The 17,460-nt window shown below is 42.3% G+C and overlaps 2 protein-coding genes across 4 annotated transcripts; one reads left to right on the top strand and one right to left on the bottom strand.

Annotated features, from left to right (window-relative positions):
• Nucleotides 1-22: 22 nt before the first annotated feature.
• On the top strand, nucleotides 23-3,078 carry exosc8 (exosome component 8). The gene is made up of 11 exons (XM_068715985.1): nucleotides 23-49; nucleotides 514-550; nucleotides 666-729; nucleotides 823-896; nucleotides 998-1,043; nucleotides 1,160-1,265; nucleotides 1,389-1,434; nucleotides 1,526-1,622; nucleotides 1,699-1,819; nucleotides 1,908-2,014; nucleotides 2,852-3,078. The coding sequence occupies exons 1-11, from the start codon at nucleotides 33-35 to the stop codon at nucleotides 2,968-2,970; spliced, it is 834 nt and encodes a 277-aa protein (XP_068572086.1). The 5' UTR covers nucleotides 23-32; the 3' UTR covers nucleotides 2,971-3,078.
• Nucleotides 3,004-16,270, bottom strand: supt20 (SPT20 homolog, SAGA complex component). Of its 3 annotated transcripts, none has more exons than XM_068715983.1 (24): nucleotides 16,169-16,270; nucleotides 15,591-15,686; nucleotides 15,384-15,419; nucleotides 15,101-15,226; nucleotides 14,368-14,494; nucleotides 14,155-14,258; nucleotides 13,113-13,229; nucleotides 12,884-12,937; nucleotides 12,560-12,699; nucleotides 12,238-12,388; nucleotides 11,911-11,967; nucleotides 11,692-11,769; nucleotides 10,838-11,007; nucleotides 10,708-10,740; nucleotides 10,481-10,592; nucleotides 10,115-10,220; nucleotides 9,387-9,542; nucleotides 8,583-8,895; nucleotides 8,383-8,495; nucleotides 7,605-7,660; nucleotides 6,992-7,102; nucleotides 6,150-6,240; nucleotides 5,333-5,421; nucleotides 3,004-4,025 (listed from the first exon to the last, which is right to left on the bottom strand). In XM_068715983.1, exons 2-24 carry the CDS (start codon nucleotides 15,591-15,593, stop codon nucleotides 3,879-3,881), a joined length of 2,490 nt encoding a protein of 829 aa, XP_068572084.1. In that variant the 5' UTR covers nucleotides 15,594-15,686; nucleotides 16,169-16,270; the 3' UTR covers nucleotides 3,004-3,878. The 3 variants fall into 3 exon arrangements, with proteins under 3 accessions (XP_068572084.1, XP_068572083.1, XP_068572085.1); XM_068715982.1 differs by having other exon boundaries at nucleotides 3,005-4,025; nucleotides 8,383-8,498; XM_068715984.1 differs by lacking the exon at nucleotides 5,333-5,421 and having other exon boundaries at nucleotides 3,005-4,025; nucleotides 8,383-8,498.
• Nucleotides 16,271-17,460: the final 1,190 nt, after the last annotated feature.

The following is a 17,460-nucleotide window of genomic DNA, read 5'->3' as shown; positions in this document are numbered from 1 at the left end:
TAGTGCGCACCCACGTGGTTAATCAAAACATCATGGCGGCTGGTTTCAAGTAAGGCTGACAAACTCTAGCTATTACACCGAAAGTAACGCTATTTATATGTTAAATCTTCAGATATGAAATATCTTTTTAGCAGATCTGATAATTGGCTGATTTTAGGGAAACGAGCACACTTCATTCAGACGTGTTAAAGACGTGTTCTGTTCTGCTGATGAGTAATGCAGCTAATGGAGTAACAGTGAAAGCTACGTAAAGTTAAGTCTTACTACTCAATAGTTAGCTAATAGCGTCACACGCCAGAAACAATAACTAGCCTAGGTAATGAGGCATTTCTCGCTGTCTTGCTTTTATTGATCTGATCACAGGAGTTTGTAACTGATATCCATCATATAATCACAATTCAATTGCAGGCGGATAAGCGGATCTGTCACCATGAATACATGTATTCATAACAGTTTCTGTTTCTATAAGCTAATATCTACTCTCCCCTTCCCTGTTCACTTGTACACTCCCAGAGTTGCTGAGCCTCTGGAGTACCACAGGAGCTTTCTGGTCAGTGATTGAAACACTATAGTTGACACAAGCTTGTTCTGCAGAGTGACTTGTTACGATTTATTAATAATGTCAATGTCAGCAGTTATTTAACACTCAAATGCTCCTTTTTCAGAAAGAGAACTGTCGTCCTGATGGACGGGAGCTGTCAGAATTCAGAACCACAACACTAAACATAGGTGAGACACAGCGTTGTTATCTACAGTATACATTATGTATTATGTTTTCTGCCTACATACGGATGATTTTCTCTGTCTGACTGCTCTGTTCAGGGTCCATATCCACAGCAGATGGCTCAGCCCTGGTAAAGGTTGGAAACACCACAGTCATCTGTGGCATCAAAGCGGTAAAATGATCATGAACACAGCCGTTAAAAACCTGATTTTAAATTAATCTGGACCAGGTGACCCAAATGTTCTCTGATTTCTTGTGTTTCTTCGTCTGCAGGAGCTGACGAACCCAACAGTGGAGGCACCAGGTAAAGGTTACATAGGTGAGTACAGTACGATGGTGTTAACTGTTGATTTAAGGCAAGGTACACTAAAGGGGATCCAAATAAGTAAATAAACAAACAAACACCGACTGAAGTACTCTTTCCATCCTTCTTAGTGCCCAACGTGGACCTGCCGCCGCTGTGTTCCTCTCAGTTTCGGCCCGGTCCACCAGGAGAGCAGGCTCAGGCTGCCAGCCAGTTCATCGCTGATGTAATAGAAAGGTGTGACAGACTTTTACACACATTGTAGTTTTCATTTCACAGCACCATCATGTCTCATCATGTCTGCCAACTCACTAATTCACACTGTCTGCTTCTGCTTTTATTAACCCACATTTGTTGCAGCTCTGAGATGATACAAACAGAGGAGTTGTGTATTGAAAGAGGAAAGGTAAATCCATGCATGTGAACTGGAGCCGTTAGACTGTGATTGTTGTGAAAAGTCTGGTTTTTGGTCCTGATTCTGCTGACTCTGCTTGTAGCTCTGCTGGGTGCTCTACTGTGACCTGATGTGTCTCGACTACGATGGGAACGTGTTGGATGCTTGCATCATTGCCCTGCTGGCTGCCCTGAAGAACAGTATGTGCTCTGTACAAAAATTGGCTGCTTTTCATATATTATATTTGTATATTAACAGTCTACCCGCTCTCCACAGCACAACTCCCAAAGGTCACCATCAGCACAGAGACAAGTTCACCAGAGGTGAATTTAGAAAAGAGACGTGGGCTTCATATTCACAAACATCCAGTCGGTGCCTCTTTTTGTGTCTTTGATGAGTAAGTCAGTGAAGTGGTCTGTCTAGCCGGATTAAAAACTCTATTCTGTGTTCGTAACTTTTGTAACCCTGGCCTGCTCTCTGTGCAGCACCATACTGATCGTAGACCCCACAGCTGAGGAGGAGAGTCTGTCGACCGCTCACCTCACCGTGGTGACAGATGATGAAGATCGACTCTGCATTGTACATAAACCAGGTCAGAAACAGTCTAATGATTCGCTTCTACTCTGTGTGAATCAAATTTCTTATTGACCACGTAAAATGAAAAAGCTCAGCCGGAACTCCCCATTGTTAAAAATACTGCGCTGAAGACTCTGATGTGCCCCACAGTTTTTTGATTAAGAATACAAATGTTACATTTTCTACAATTAGCCCAGTTAATCTTGTGCATTATTATAAACTTCTTTTGTACTTTTAGAGTCAGAAATAGCAGCCAATACAGGTTAAAAATGTTAAGTAAAGCTGCCTATATGTTCTCTACTTTCAATAATTGGAATCACAAAAGTAGAAATACATTTTAAAGTTTTATAGACTACATTCCCATCACTGCCTCTTTCTTTTGCTGATTATTAGATTTAAATGAAACAAATGGCACATAAAGATCATACCCCAAAGGTACCAGTATGATCAAGTATTGTCTATCTATGAATTGTTTTTTCACTTGCACCTAAATCAGTTATTTATTTGCAATGGATTTTAGTGTAGAGATTTTTAGTTATTAGCCATTTTGTTGTTTCACAGTGGAATACAACTGACGTTTTACCTCAAATGAAACTTAGAATCATTGTTGGCATCATAACTTCAGCTAGCTTTGACATGTCTGAGTTAAGTGAGAGAGTCTACCGATACTGCTCCAATGTTAAGTCCTCTCACTAGAACAATGAGGACTGCCCCTGAGTTACAAATGTAGGACTGACAAACAGGGCATCAATGATGCTCCTGCAGTATGAGGCTTAAACTAATCATATGAAGTGCACTATGAGGTTGAACGGAAGGCAAACATCTCTGCTCACAATCTTTCCCTCTGGGTCAGGTGGGACGTCACTGTCGGGAGAGAAGCTTCAGGAGTGCATCAACAGAGCAACAGCGAGACAGAGAGAGATCCAGAAACTCATCGACAAAGTGATACACAGTGTGAAGACAGCACAATAAAGAGCCTCAGACAACGCTTTGTTTTTTTTTTTTTATCTAAAAGCTGTATTTTCCACTGTCAATATATATTCTTTTTTTTTTTTAATAACAATAAAACTGCTGACAAAGACTGCTTAAAAAATTATTTCTCAGTGTACAGAAATGTCTCACATACACACTCAATTGATGCCTCATAAGAATACGCTCATGGCTCCTGAACTAATTAAAAGGAAATGCCTTTTTCAAAATGTGCTGTACAAAAGCAGATACACTGTCTTGCATGTTGATCTTGAGTCCTCGGTTGAGCCCTGTGCCTGGATGGCTAACAGAAGAAAGACTTCGAACAGACTGAGAGGTAGAGAGCTGCCCCCAGGCACTACTCCAAGATTAGATTTGCATTTTCACATGTAATGGTTATATGGAGGATTTGGTGTCAAAAAAAAAAAGCTCACTGGGATCCGTGCTTAAAGGGCAGTTTCTACCGGTGTCGACCAAGCAGAGGCAGGAGAGTCAAGACACGCTCATGAGAAATCCTCTAAGAATGTGTATTCATAATCCTTTCAGCCCCCCAGAGTGAAAAGTCTTCCTGAAGGGGTGATGTGTTATTGTGAAAGCCTGCCACCTACGAGAACCATCTTATTCTGTTTCATTTCAAAAAAATATCACTAAAGGTTCTTTAAGTGTAGGGCTCCCTGGTCTTAAAACCACATCCCCCTATGGTGGACACAGTTTTGGTTCTCCAAAACCTCTGACAACCATTACATACAAATTTGTCAGCTAGAAAAAGACAGAAAAGGACAAAAAAAAGTCTTTTTTTTTTTGTCTGCCGTCTCCACAGTGAGGCAGACAAAGAGCACAGTATGGATCATTCATGTCCTTGTGTTGCTGGGGGAAGGTTGTTTTTTTTGTCTTAGTGTGATTTTAGTCTGTCATGACTTCGGGAGGGGCTGTGGCATGCTCCTCTTCCTCTTACTTCTTGGTTGGCTGGCGGTATGTTGCCGTGGTGCTCCCCCCTGAGGAGCTGCTGCTCCCATAGCCATTTGCTGCTGCTGCATTTGGTGCTGCAAGAATTGCAACTGTGCAAGTGCAAAAAAAAGATGGAAAAAAAACGAAAAAACATCAGAGGAGATTTCAGTATGTTACTGCAAGCAGCATAATGCATGTTTCCGTCAGTGAATATTAGGTATGTCCAAGCATCTCCCTCAAATGATGTCTTAGCTGATCAGCTGAATGCTTTGTATCATAGAACTATAACTATCCATCGGTGCCATGGGTTAGTGAAGCTGAACTAAAGCCTGCTACGACATACAAGAGGAGTGTGCAGAGAAACACAGAAGAGTGGTTAATGGGTTGCGGAGGGGAGGGAGAAGAAAGAAAGAGATAAAGATTTGGGACAAGTTTGGGTGTGTTGGGAGAGTGAGGTGGGACACAGTCAAGCAGCACCAGTGGTGTTCAGGGGACACAAATTGTTGCCTGTGGTCCTAGCGAAAACAGACATGCAGGTAGCAACCGTGCTTTCTGCTCGGAGTAAGTCAGCAACTTCAACTGGGCAAAAAAAACAATAATCTTTAAACACCTCAACAATCATGCTCACAGTCTATCATCTCTAATCCTTCATGATGCAGTCGACATTTCAGCAGTACCCAGTGTACCCAGTGACAATATTTCATATCCTGTCGCTAAAAGCTTTGTGAGAACATGCCTCCCAGTTCGACACGCTGTTAGTTGCTGCCATTGGAAGTGCCACAAGCTCTGGTGTGTGGGTTGCTGGGAGTACTGGGACTGCTGTGATCTTTGTCAAACAACATATCAACCAAACATACAACACAAGATGGAGTGAATGGAGCGGATCTACAACAGAAAAGTCTTGATGAAAATCAGACCTGGGGATAATGTTGTTTCACCTGCAAATTGTCATTTAAAGTAAAAATGAGAATATAGTCTCAGTTTTTGAATAAGATTTCTTACTGTATATAAAACAAAATTCAAGTAAATAGTAAATATTTAGAATAAATATGTTTCTGTTAATCTTTCGTGTTTGGTTATACCAAATGTTTTCCATAAAATTCAGCTTCCAAGGAGCCATACTTGTATTTTATTCTGTGACATAAAGTACACAGTTGTTTGTGATGTTCTTTTTAAAATCAAATTGTATTCAGGTCTGAATAATGAACTATGTATAAAGAAATATTAAGAAATGTTTGTCTTTTTTAGACTTTAATGCAGAGCAAAGAAATTGGCCTAATTCCCTGACCGTTTATAATGTAGCACAACATATACCTGCCTGCTAAATAAAGGCACGGAGAGTTGGCTGATGAATCTAGTCGCAGTGTTCTTACGTTGTATGTATGTGTGTATATAGATGTTAAAGTTGCTGTATTACTTGGATCTGTGGCTGGTGCTGCTGCTGAAGCCTTGGAGAAGGCAGCGGGGGCCCAGACCCGTCCAGCCCACAGCCCAACTGGGACAGCACTAAGGGGGAGGAGGGAGAGAGGGAACCCCAGAAGGAAGGATGTGGCGGCAAGAGGGAGAGAAGCAGGAAAAGGAATGGAGTAGAGTATGGAGTGAGAAAAACACACATACAGTCAAAAGGGGGGATGAATTTGAGGGGGAGAGTCGCAGTTTCAGTGATGCATAACCACACAATAAGGAGAGAGATGAGATGAAAGAAAGAGAAGACAAACAGAGGAAGCAAGGAAGCCAACAGCACAGGTAAAAGACCGTGTGCATGGACATTATTAAGTAGATTAAGGCCAAATAGCAGGAATGGGGTGAGATGGACAGATGTGAGTGAGGAGGGCAAGTTGAAAAGGAGAGGAAGGCAGTGCAGTAGGGAAAGAAGTGAGGGTGGGGGCAAAAAACAACAGAAGTAAAAGAAAAAGAGAGAATGTAGCAGAGGAGAAGGGGAAGTTGAGTCCCTCCTGTCAGTTGTTACATGCTCCGTTGACAGGAACAATGGCTAAAGTGATCATGTTCAGTTACAGACTACGAGTCCTAATATACAGCAATTACAATCATGAATACATTAGCAAATCGTATCTTATTAGTACTAGTTAGTGGCATGATGTCAATTCTTTTTGAAACAGGTTAATGAACTGAACAAAGAGAAATGTTTTAGAGGACTTTGTGTGCTGTGAATGTGTATTTGGATGTGTGTGTGTGTGTGTGTGTGTGTGTGTGTGTGTGTATGTGGGTCATACCTGCTGCCTGTGAAGACATGAAGCCTCCGACTCCCAGGTTGATGACCGCTGTTTGCTGGTTTCCTAAACTTTGATCTGACCCCTGGTCCCCCTGCAAAAGCAGGCAAAGGCAAAAAGGGTAATGTGTACAGTGCGTCACCACAATGTTCAACTAGTCAACTGTATTTTCTATTGAAATATTCAAAAGAAAGTTAATAAATCTAAAAAGAACTTTTTGGTGTTTTTGACATGTTCAAAGATTTCAACCCTTCTTCTTTCAAGAGCACAAGCATTGGTTTACAACTCTTTTAAAAGATGATTTTTTCTAGTTCTCATCTGAAGTCCCAGTTATTAGGTGGTTATGAGGTGTTTTGGCAGTGGTTACAGCTCCTGCTACAGCATTCTCTTGAATGTGTCAGTATCACCTTGGCACTGGTGGATTCTGGGCTTTTCTCCCATTATTCCTTGCAGATTTGTTCAACCTCGCTCTAGCACGACAAAGAGCATCTCGACAGATGTCGTGAGATCATTTCACAGATTTTCCATTATGACTAAGTCTTGGCTTCAGCTGGGACACTCGAGCAATTTCAAACTCTTGTTCTCAAGTTAATTATATTATTTCTCAATACACATCTTTGTCGTCTTGGACCATACAGCCTTTCTCTGCCATTTTTTAGGAGTAGCTTACTGTTGTACTTCTGGCCATATGTCCTAGTTTTGTGAAGTCTCAAATGATTTTTGACTGACTTTGGTTCACAGTGCTCCTTGGCTTTTTTCCCCACTTCCCTCAACAAGCTAGGTTGCTCAGTTTTGTTGTAAAATAAATTGCGGCGCTTTTGTGAACTTTTAACTGTGTGTCTCACCGTCTCCCCCTGCTGTTGAGGGCTGGAGGTGGCCGACTGACTCTGCTGTGGGGAGAACTGAGACAACTGCTGCTGCTGCAGAGAGTTAAAGATGAGAGGACCAGTGGGGATCTGGAGATGTATAACACACACACACACACACACACACACACACACACACACACACACACACACACACACACACACACACACACACACACACACACACACACACACACACACACACACACACACACACACACACACACACACACACACACACACACACACACAAAAAATACAAATAGTGGAGGAGTAACAGACAGGGAGATAAGGATGAAGGAAGGAGATGCAGAGAGGAGAGGCAGAGGGAAACAAGGGAGAATTAACAATGCAATCAAACAACACTAGAGTTACCACTCTAGGGTAACTAGACCATTACTAATATCAGAACAAGAACAACTTGATGAAGGGTGTTCACTACATGGCATATGCAGTGAGGTGCAGGAAAACACAGCTCATCACTATTCCAGGTGTGATAACAGAGGTGCAGGATCAGGACAGTAGCTATATCAAACACATATCCAGTGCATGCTGCTAGCAGCGCTACAGACTGACTGGAACACAATCATACCTGCAGTAGGTTCAGTGGTCTCAACCCAGCACTGCTGTTCAAGCCAAAAGGACTCCCTGTAACACAAAGCAGAGTTACATTCACTAGACTAAACAGAAGTTTCCTTACTATATCAACTTATCTCTGAACTTTTTCATTAGACCTACTGGGCCTCTTTTACTGGATGTATGTTCAATACATTAATATTTTACAGCACATTGTAAACCTCTTACTATTGCAGCTTTCTCAAGCCAGTCAAGGACGGTGGATCTCTCTTTGAACTATTACTTCCAATTTCCCCGTTATATAATAAGATTATTTGGATGATTTTTTTCTCAGAGAAGTCGGACTGGGTCCGAAAATCATTGAGGGCCTGTAACGCTTTCTGATGCTCTGTATGTTATACAGGTCTTTAAGAATCAAGGCTCCAATAAGTACTGTATTAAGTCACTTGTTTGATTACTGGAGCACCCAATGTGGGTTCAACCCTCTGAAAATGTCCTTCAGCAAAACAGTCGATCCCAATTCCCCACTGGGCAACTGTAAATTGCTGATTGTGCTGTTTAGTAAAATGGGGTCCTAGGGTTTCCCCCTCTACAGTTTGATCAGGGTCAGCATCCCTGGGGCTGGAATTCACTAATATGCTCAAGAACTTGTCAGTTGGTCGGGGGGAGTTCATTTGGAGGGTAGTCTCCACCCTGCTACCCTGAAGCATGTTTGTCTGCAGGTCTAATTGAGACTGACTGCTCATAACCAACTATAGTAATACTTCAGGGGACATGGCATTGAAATCTCTTACCAGCCTGTGCTGCGGACTGCATGGTGGGCATCAGTCCTCCGGGTGGAAGGATTCCACTCAAGTTAAGGCCTGGACCCAGCATGGGGTTGGAGCCACTCATCAAGGTCTGAGGACTGCTACACAAACAGTACAGGATGGTCATGAAGAGTGACAGTGACTAGCAAGGGACAGAGAGGCACCAGAGACTATTTAATCCCTACCAAACGGAGCTGACCACGTTGATGAAATTGAGCCCCGCCGGGTTGGCCATGACCTGCGACGAGGTGGTCCCCGTGGTGATGGACGTACCCATGGTGGGCAGGGGAATGGTCATGACGGGCAGCGGCTGGCTTAGAGCTAGTTGCTGCTGGGCGAAGGGCGTGAGGAGGGCGGGCTGCGACTGGCTCTGAAGCATGGGAGGGTCTGACGGGGTCGGGGTCAACGAGAGAGGAGCAGAGAGGCAGTCGGCGGGGTGCGGCGTCGAGCATGGCGTGTTGCTGGGTGTGGGGGTGGATGGCTTGGGGGTCCCCGATCCTAAAAGGAGGGACGGTCAACAGACAAAACGATGCAGGAGACAGAGAGGGGTACTTTGAGTGCTTTGAGAGGGGTAACATGACACAATTATACAACAATTCTGGCAATTCAGTGCTTGATTAGATGATACATTTTTTCTGCAAACTTACAACAATAGCTACATGAAATAACAGCTGAAGAGTCTCTTTCATGTCAAAACTTCACCTCTTTATCTGGCAATTTGCTAAACAGCAGTTTTTTGTTACAAAACATAATGCTGTTGTGCTTGTACTGATGCAATATTTGGTGTACTTGTCAGGTATCAGATACGTCCCTGTGGTTTTATACGTTCCGTGCTCTTCCAAATTTCTCAAGACCTAGAACCTTGTCAAGATAATTTTTCATAATTTGTCAAAACAATTTCCAGACTTGGGAGGCTGGACAAGAGCTCACGCAAGACAATCCAGTACAACGTGTTCGCACAACAGTTAGTTGGACTCAGCTATACTTACTCTGAGTGGAGCCCATGGGGGAGAGGGAGGCGGGTGACAGCAGGCCCACCTGGCTCAGCTCCATGGAGTGCTTCCTGTTCAGAGACTGGCTTTTGGCTGGAGGGGGCGTAGGACACTTGAGTAGACCACTGGTGGTTTGTGAACTATATGGATTACCTGAGATAAAAAGAAGAAGAAAAAAAAAGGAGTTGAGATATGTATGGCTCCCTTTTCAATATCACAAGCAGGGAGTATTGAATCGATCTGGATCCATCCCGTTTCAAAGGCAAACCTAAACCGAGCCTGTCACACTGAATATCACTTTCTAACCATATGACTGTTTAACTTCATCTCCAAAAACTTTATAGTCTTGTCTAAGTTGTTTTTTGGGCATTTGTGTTCCACACCAGACTGAAAAACAAAGATTAGTCAATATAAAAGTCTGTCTGGATAAAGGTAATCAAACTATGATGTTTGATGCAGTCCAGAGATTTTGTTTTGACACCCTTTTCCCCCCAATCTGTCTTGTCTACTTTGGGTTCTGATTTTCTACAATCTCCAGAATTCCTTCCAGCTAACCCCATGAGAAAGGGAGTGAACATGGTTCATTCAAATTTCTTCACACAAATGGGGCTATTTCCCCTTTTTCCCCTTCTTTGTGTATCTGTTTTCTACCAGCCTGCTCTCAGGAATTATGCAGGGCCACCACATGTTCGCCCATTCATCTTTGTCAAACATAGCAGGTGTACCTGAGGAGCTGTTGCCTGATCCAGAAGGCAGTTTGATGGGAGGCGGGCGGTGCTTCACTCCTTTTCCTAAAACAGACGTCTGGACTAGTGGAGAAATACCATCACCCTGCAGATGACATTTAAACCAGTTTGTCAGAGTGCTCATTAAATATACTTCAAAATGCAATTTTGCAAAAGTTCATTTATTGAGGGAAATTTTAATCCTTTCTTTCTTCGGCAAAACAAAATCAGATAAAGTAAGATCAAGCACCCCTGTAAGCTGAATCTGTTGAGGTGTCAATTATTTTCAAACTCTAGTCAAAAGGAAGCTTAAAAAATTTGGAGCAACCTCAAACTTTTCCTACATCAAAGCAAGGCAGTACTTACCTCATCTTTGCTCGGGGAGAGAGGCCCCTGTCCCACGCTGCCTGAGTTATGGGACATCTTGACCTCACACTTCACATCGCTCTCATACACTCCTTTGTACTGAGTAAGAAACCTACGAAACAGACACAACACATCATTTATAGCACGCTCTCCCAACAGCATGTCACTAAAAAGCAGATCATTTGACAAGGATTAGCTTCTCAACAAAAGCAAACACGATGACTCACCGATCTGCATCTATCTTGGAGCCTATGAGGAAGCTGTGAATGAGACAAAAAGAGACGAGGACGAGTGAATTCAGACTGGCTTTTCAAATTTAGTCTCGTATACTGAGTTTGTATCACAGAGCGTCCTTACGGGGAATGTATGAGCTTTAGATCTGAGCTGTCCTCTTCGGCTTTTGGTTCTTTAGCACAGTAGATCTTCCCATACACCAGCGGGTCTCCCATCGACTGGAAGATAGACACCTTGGTCATCTGGGGTTGGCCCCCAACTTCACACTCAAATGTGTAGTCATCTACAACTTCCTGTGTCAAGAAAGTGGACACAGACAACTGAATGAAACAGATTTGCATGAGTCATAGAAATGTTACTGAAAAGTGCTGGTAAAGACTGAGCACATCAAAGATGTAAAAAGTAGTGCCGATTTGGTTTCCATGAACTTTTTTGACTTTCTCTAATGACAATATTTGAAGACAAAAAGAAGAGGAAGGAGAGAGAAGAGAAGCAGGGGATAACGCACAGGGAAAGTCAAACTATTGTTCAACATGTAGTCACAAACAGTAACGCTGGCTTTAGCAACTGGCCTAGCACCAACTGTCTTCGGGCCCAGCACCCAGAAAATATTACCCGTGGACTCACTGACTTACATAAGGGATGGAGAATGTCGTATAAAAACCATGTGAAAAAGAGTCCAGCACATTTACTGCAATTTTTGGTCGTTTTATGGTTCATCAAAAATGAATCTGTTTAAGGTTGTCCATTCACATGGGAGTTATGTTTTCTGCGCTCACACTTTTCTCATTGTCAACACTAAACAAACACCTTTTTGAGTAGAAAACCAAGAGGCTGTGTGGTAATATTGCCTAATGCTGGGGGGGACATTTTTTCCCTATAAAGCATTACACACAGCTACTCTCTTCTTATTAATAACAGACAACAGCCAGCATTGTTCTGTACCCTCAGAGTGTTAATGCTGCTGTCACACTTACCTCAGCAGGCCAGATCACAGTAGTGGGCTGAGAGTCCTCCAACTGCAGAGATCTCTCAACCACAGCATACTTTTCCACCTAAAGCAACACACCAACAATTCCATCTGGTTCGTTATGCCCGACATTATCACTGCCAAACTATGAGTTGAGTGGGTTTAAAGTGGTGTTGGGCTCAAGCGTTTAAGTGACCGTGTTATAGAGGACCATTGGGCTACTTACATCAATTTCCTTCGGTACAGTTAGTTGGCAGTTGCTCTGCTTCCACATGTCAACACACTGCAAGTGATGACAGCCGAGAAGCAACGACCGTCGCAGAGGAAAAAGAAAAAGAGGTATGAGCACTATGACAGCATGCATTGACATATGATGAAGTAGGTTAACAGATTTTTCTCAATGGTAGTAAACAACAGGCCTGAAGAGAAAAGCGCCCGTCAACTTCCTCTTATCTGCGTATGTACACCACACACACACACAAACACACACACACACACACACACACACACACACACACACACACGTTAAATCGTGGGCATGTTGACCACTTACGTTTCCGATCTTTGAGATCTTAAGGTCAGCGGCAGGAGCAGGTTTCCTCTCCTTCCTCCTCTGCAGGTAGTCGTAGAGTCGTAGCTGTGGTGGCAGATGGGAAAGCTCCTGCTGTCTGTTCAGTGCAGCTCGAGAGTGCCTCTTGAAACACCTACGATACAAATGAGTTACACGTGTTAAAATGATCAAGGCTTTTGCTTCATTCACTGACTATTTCTTTTCATTTCCATGTCTTCCATTTCAGAAAGAAAAGAAACACAAACGAGCATTTCCTTTACGTGCGTGACTGAACTAAAAGTGAGCGGAGGAACGCATTTAGTACCTTTTCATGGAGCGAGTGTTCATTTTCTGTTTGTTGTAGAGCAGGCGGTTGGCTGTGCAGGTGACAGAAATGGAGGGGTCCAGGCACAGAGGTTCAGCTGTGGCCAAAATCAACTGACTCTCCAGCTGTAATTTGTCATCCTAAAGCAAAAAAAAACAAACAGAGGCTGCTACAGAAAACACCTGTGCAATATGCTGATGCTTATTACTATTATGGTCAAGTAAATGTTTATTAGCCAAGGCAACGGGCAAATCAAGACAGTGAGGTGTCAGGTGAGGCAGGATTTATTCTTTTCCGTTTCTCATTGAGATAGTGACACTTTACCTGGGTCCACTTGTGGTGGTCACTGGTCATGGCATGGACATCACAGATCAGCGTCTGCAGGGCAAAAACACATATATAAACATTACAACTCAGCTTTTCTACATTAAAGGTTAATGATAGGTTACTTTTTCACTCATTCCAGGTCATAATCAAACAGTATTAGAGTATTTGTTATACACTTTGTTTTGGCCTCTTTGGGAGAGGATTACCATGTATTCTACTGGTTTACCTGCACGGTTGGCCGCAGCAGGATGTGTCTGCTCTGATAGGTGGGCATCTTGGTATTCCCAGACTGCCTGTAGTCTCTCACCTCTACTATTACACAGCCACAATGGAAGATGTTCACCTGAGACAAATAGCACATGGTGGACGTCAACCGACGGATGATTGCAAAATTACTGAGAAAAAAAGGCAATAAGAAACTATTCTAACTAGGGCTGCAACAACGAATTGATAAAATCGATTATTAAAAGCGTTGGCAACGAATGTCATTATCGATTCGTTGCGTTGCGCGATTATTACGCCACTCAATAAGTCGCGGAGATGTTTGAGTATAAAAAAAAAAAGTTGAGTTGAGCGCGGAGCAGAGCGGAGGTAGAGGAAAGACCATCGGAGAGAACCGTAACGTTGTTCTGAAACACACGGCGGAGGCAGAGAAATCAGTACGACCTAAGTCATGCAAGGCGTGGGAGCATTTCACACTAAATAAATCGAAAAAGTGTGTTAATTGCAAGATATGCAAAAGTGACATGGCTTGGCACGGGAGCACCACGGTGATGATTCAGCACCTAAAACGTAAACATGTTGGAGTCCTTGATGAGGAGGAAGGGAGTTCAACAGCAGGTTAGTCACTACAGAATCCTACTGTTGTTCCATTTTGAAGTGAGGAACGTAACGTCCCTCCAGTAGCTCTTCTGGTGCTGCTGTTTACTCGTTATCCTGCTTGACAAGCATGACAAGTTAGCGTTATCTCGTTAATAACAGTAGTAAAGCAGGGGTGGAATAGTTTGCCAGACTAAAGACACATTTTTATTCACTCGCCTTTTCCCCGCCGATTCATCGAAATAATAATCGACAGATTAATCGATTATTAAAATAATCGTTAGTTGCAGCCCTAATTCTAACATCTGTTTATACATTCAAGACATAAATATAAAACCTGTCTGAAGCTTTTGAGTATGCGTCACAATAGCTGCATTACTACCTCACATTCAATGGTCAAATGATTTATGCATATGTACATTTGTATATGTGCATAAACACATACACACCTGCGATTTCTCCAACAGATCCACCAGAATAGGAGGCAACTCCTCCGCATCTAGGTACTCCAGGAGTTCTCCTTCTTCATATGGCAGACGGATGGTTTCCGAATCTAGAAAGCAACACAAAACACGTTTGTTACAGATGAGACGATTGTGGTACATGGATCAAAAAGACACAACTGGATGGACGTAGCTATTTGTTTCATTGTTTTCTCTTACCAGACCCATTTTTTCCCCTGAGCATTAAAGAATAGCCTTCATTCCCAGGGTACAAGTTGACCACCAGACATGATACGGACTCCTGAGACACCAGCTTCTCCAGTAAATTCACATTTCTCCTCAAATTCTTCAGAAAAACAAAAACAAAAACCACATCAGAGAGAAATCCTCCATATTAGCAATATAAATCTCAAGATGTTATAACCATGGCACATCTATGACAGAAAAGCACGTTATTGCATTCCATCCACATTAACCTTGAGTTGATGCTGTTAAAATGTAACACACACGGACTGCAAATTGTTGTGTTTTTCAGTAAATCATTAAACAGCAATAATTATTACTTATAAGACTTAAGTGAATGTTGACATTATATTCTTAATGTTGACATACAGTATTTACAATCAAAATTCTAATTCTAATCAAACACCAGTTTTACCAATAGATCTGACAGCATTACTTAACCATTTAGTTCCCTCTTGCAGTTATTAAGCAATAAACAACACAGGAGCTAACTTTTACACTCTGTTCTGAGCCTATTAGTTTAAAAAAAAGACACTATTCTTTCACGTTGATGTACTTGGAACATTTTCAGGCAATTGAAAGATAACTTGTGCATTAAAAATCATTATCAATACAGTTTAATGTCCTGAAAACTACACATTCCCCCACTCTTTAATGCATGCCCATAACTACTTCGTCATAACTGAGAGTCAAGTTGCATAACACAAACCTTTAACTCTGGCTCTTTCTCACATTCCTCTATGTACAGCTCATAGAGCTTCTGATACAAACTCTTCCTCCCGCCGGATGAAATTCTTCTTTTGGCTGGTCGTTGTCGAGCACTTTCAACAATGTACTGAATAACAGATAATACACCGTATTAGTGGATGATGAGACAGATGCTGCTTAACTAACATAGTGCATGTAATGCATGCACAGGGATACATGGGAGTACATGCTATTCATTTCTCTTTATACAAACACAGAAGACTGAAATAACTTTTTTTATTTACCTCGGCTCGATCCAATGCATATTCCAAAACTTGTTGCTTTGGGGAATAAGAGCAAAATGGAACAGATAAGTCACAATGGGAACTCCCTCATTGGTAGAGAGGAGAACAAGCTGTGCAATGTTTCTGGTTGAATGCTTTAGCTAGTACCCCACGAAACACCACTGTGGATGTCCACTGCATATATGACTTGGAAGAGATGAAACTCACCATTGTGGTCCACCGCCAGCTCCAATGCGAGTGAGGGTAGACGACGCTGTCCTTTCTGCCCCACACTGTCACCTTCCTAAAGTGACCATTCACACCCTGCACAACAACACAGAAGGCATAATGCACGCAGCACGGTCACACAAACGCAGATAACAAGATAAATCAACAGATACTCTCGGTGTGGCTGGCAGGTTAATAGGACAGTGCAGAGCCAAATAGCCTGGGTGGCACTCGATCAAATGCCACAGATGACTGACAAGCGAAACTGTTTAATATCAGTTGTTTCATGTACTTTAAATGCTCCAGCAAAGTGACTACATGCACAACATGCCTCAGAGTCGATACAACTGCGTGGCTCAGGTTGTGGATCTGTGATGACTGTGAGCCCAGTCAACATAGTGGCTGAGTAGCAACAAGCTCGTTGATGCCTGACCGTTGAGGCTAACGCGGCTAACGTTAGCATGCTAGCTCGTTCCTAGTGTGCAAGCTGTAAGTTACCAGCTACGCTAATGCTGTTACGTCGTCTGAGACACAAACCGACCAAGTGACGTCAATCTCAACGAACAGGATGGACTTGCCTTCTAGATTGCATAGCGGTCGACTGTAGCTCCAATGCAAGAAAACCAAATTAAGTTGAAATATCAGTGTCTTCATTGAAAAAAAGTCGGAGCAGCAGCCATTTTCTTCCAGTGTGACAACAACAGCTAAACTTCCGGTTTGTCCAGCGGTGGGCGGAGACACACTTAGCGCCTAATTTACAACTGATGTTTTTGTTTTACATAGCTGATAAATGGAGACAACTTTCTGCTCACCATCACTGTGAGATACGTGCTGGCCTCTTTATTAGAGAATATTTTCACATGCTCTGGTATTCTGCAAAGCAACTGTTTGTAACTACTTCTGAATTGAAGCAGTGAGCCTTTATTAAAAAACAAAACAAATAATTTATTGACATATAAAAAGCTTCAAATTGACGGTGTGTCAAACGATTTATGGTAACGTAATACGTTTGTCGGGAATGTGGACCACTAAGCACAAACTTAGCTAACATGAGAAGTTTGAGTCCTGCTTGGGGTTTTTCTTAAAGAGGGTCTGTAGGCTTTTTAAAATAAGTCCAGGATATTTATCACTGAACTGCACTTTGTGCTTATGTTGCATAATCCTAAAATAATCTATTTATCTGGGGACAGGTAGAAGGCATAGAAAATCTATAGAAATTGAAGAGAGCAGGGGGAAAGTAGGGTTAATTGGGGCCCAGCAGTTTATTTATTGCCCAGGGCTATAGCAGAGTATTCTGGTCATGTTTGACCTTAACATATAGCCGACAATAAAAGCAACCTGAAGTCAGAACATCCGGGAACTTGCCTGAAGAAGATCAATGCACATGAATACCCACCTATTTGAATGTCTTTAAAATGCAATGCACATTTTGTTACAACCACTCTTTTGCTCGATTGCCTTCAATGCTGCGCGAACATCAGAGGCTTTAATCAATACTTTCAGTTTTTGAAAGCAAGCAGCTTACAATGCTCTTTATGTTGTTTCCCCTTGGGTCTGTTTTGAGGCGTATTAGACATAAACAGACTCCAAAGGTAATTAATTGAGATTATGGCCTGGCTATTAGAATATAAAGAATGATCGATGCACACATAATAGAGGCTAATTGGACTGCTGACCTTGAGTTAAAGTAACCAAGACAGAAGTATGGATATTATTGAAGTATGTAACTGAGGAGGGAGCAGCGATGGCTATTGTTACAATGTGTTACTTTTTCTACAGTAGGCTAAGAATAGTTTTGTTGATCAAAAAGCGGCCAATGTGTCCATTTGAGTTTAATGCACAAGGTCAAAAAGAAATTATTCTTGTTGAA

The sequence above is a fragment of the Cebidichthys violaceus genome, unplaced genomic scaffold (genome assembly GCF_023349555.1).
Source record: "Cebidichthys violaceus isolate CVI_PGR_0920_01 unplaced genomic scaffold, fCebVio1.0.p SCAF_20, whole genome shotgun sequence".
NCBI classification, from domain to species: domain Eukaryota; kingdom Metazoa; phylum Chordata; class Actinopteri; order Perciformes; family Stichaeidae; genus Cebidichthys; species Cebidichthys violaceus.
The sequence above is the reverse complement of the archived record's forward strand: the minus strand, read 5'-3'. Positions and strand labels throughout refer to the sequence as shown.

Coding starts and splice junctions, on each gene's coding strand:
- exosc8 (XM_068715985.1), top strand. Junction 551..665: donor AGTACCACAGGAGCTTTCTG/GTCAGTGATTGA, acceptor CTCCTTTTTCAG/AAAGAGAACTGTCGTCCTGA. Junction 2,015..2,851: donor CTGCATTGTACATAAACCAG/GTCAGAAACAGT, acceptor CCTCTGGGTCAG/GTGGGACGTCACTGTCGGGA.
- supt20 (XM_068715982.1), bottom strand. Junction 13,230..14,154: donor ATCTGTTGGAGAAATCGCAG/GTGTGTATGTGT, acceptor TATTTGTCTCAG/GTGAACATCTTCCATTGTGG. Junction 12,700..12,883: donor ACCACCACAAGTGGACCCAG/GTAAAGTGTCAC, acceptor TTTTTGCTTTAG/GATGACAAATTACAGCTGGA.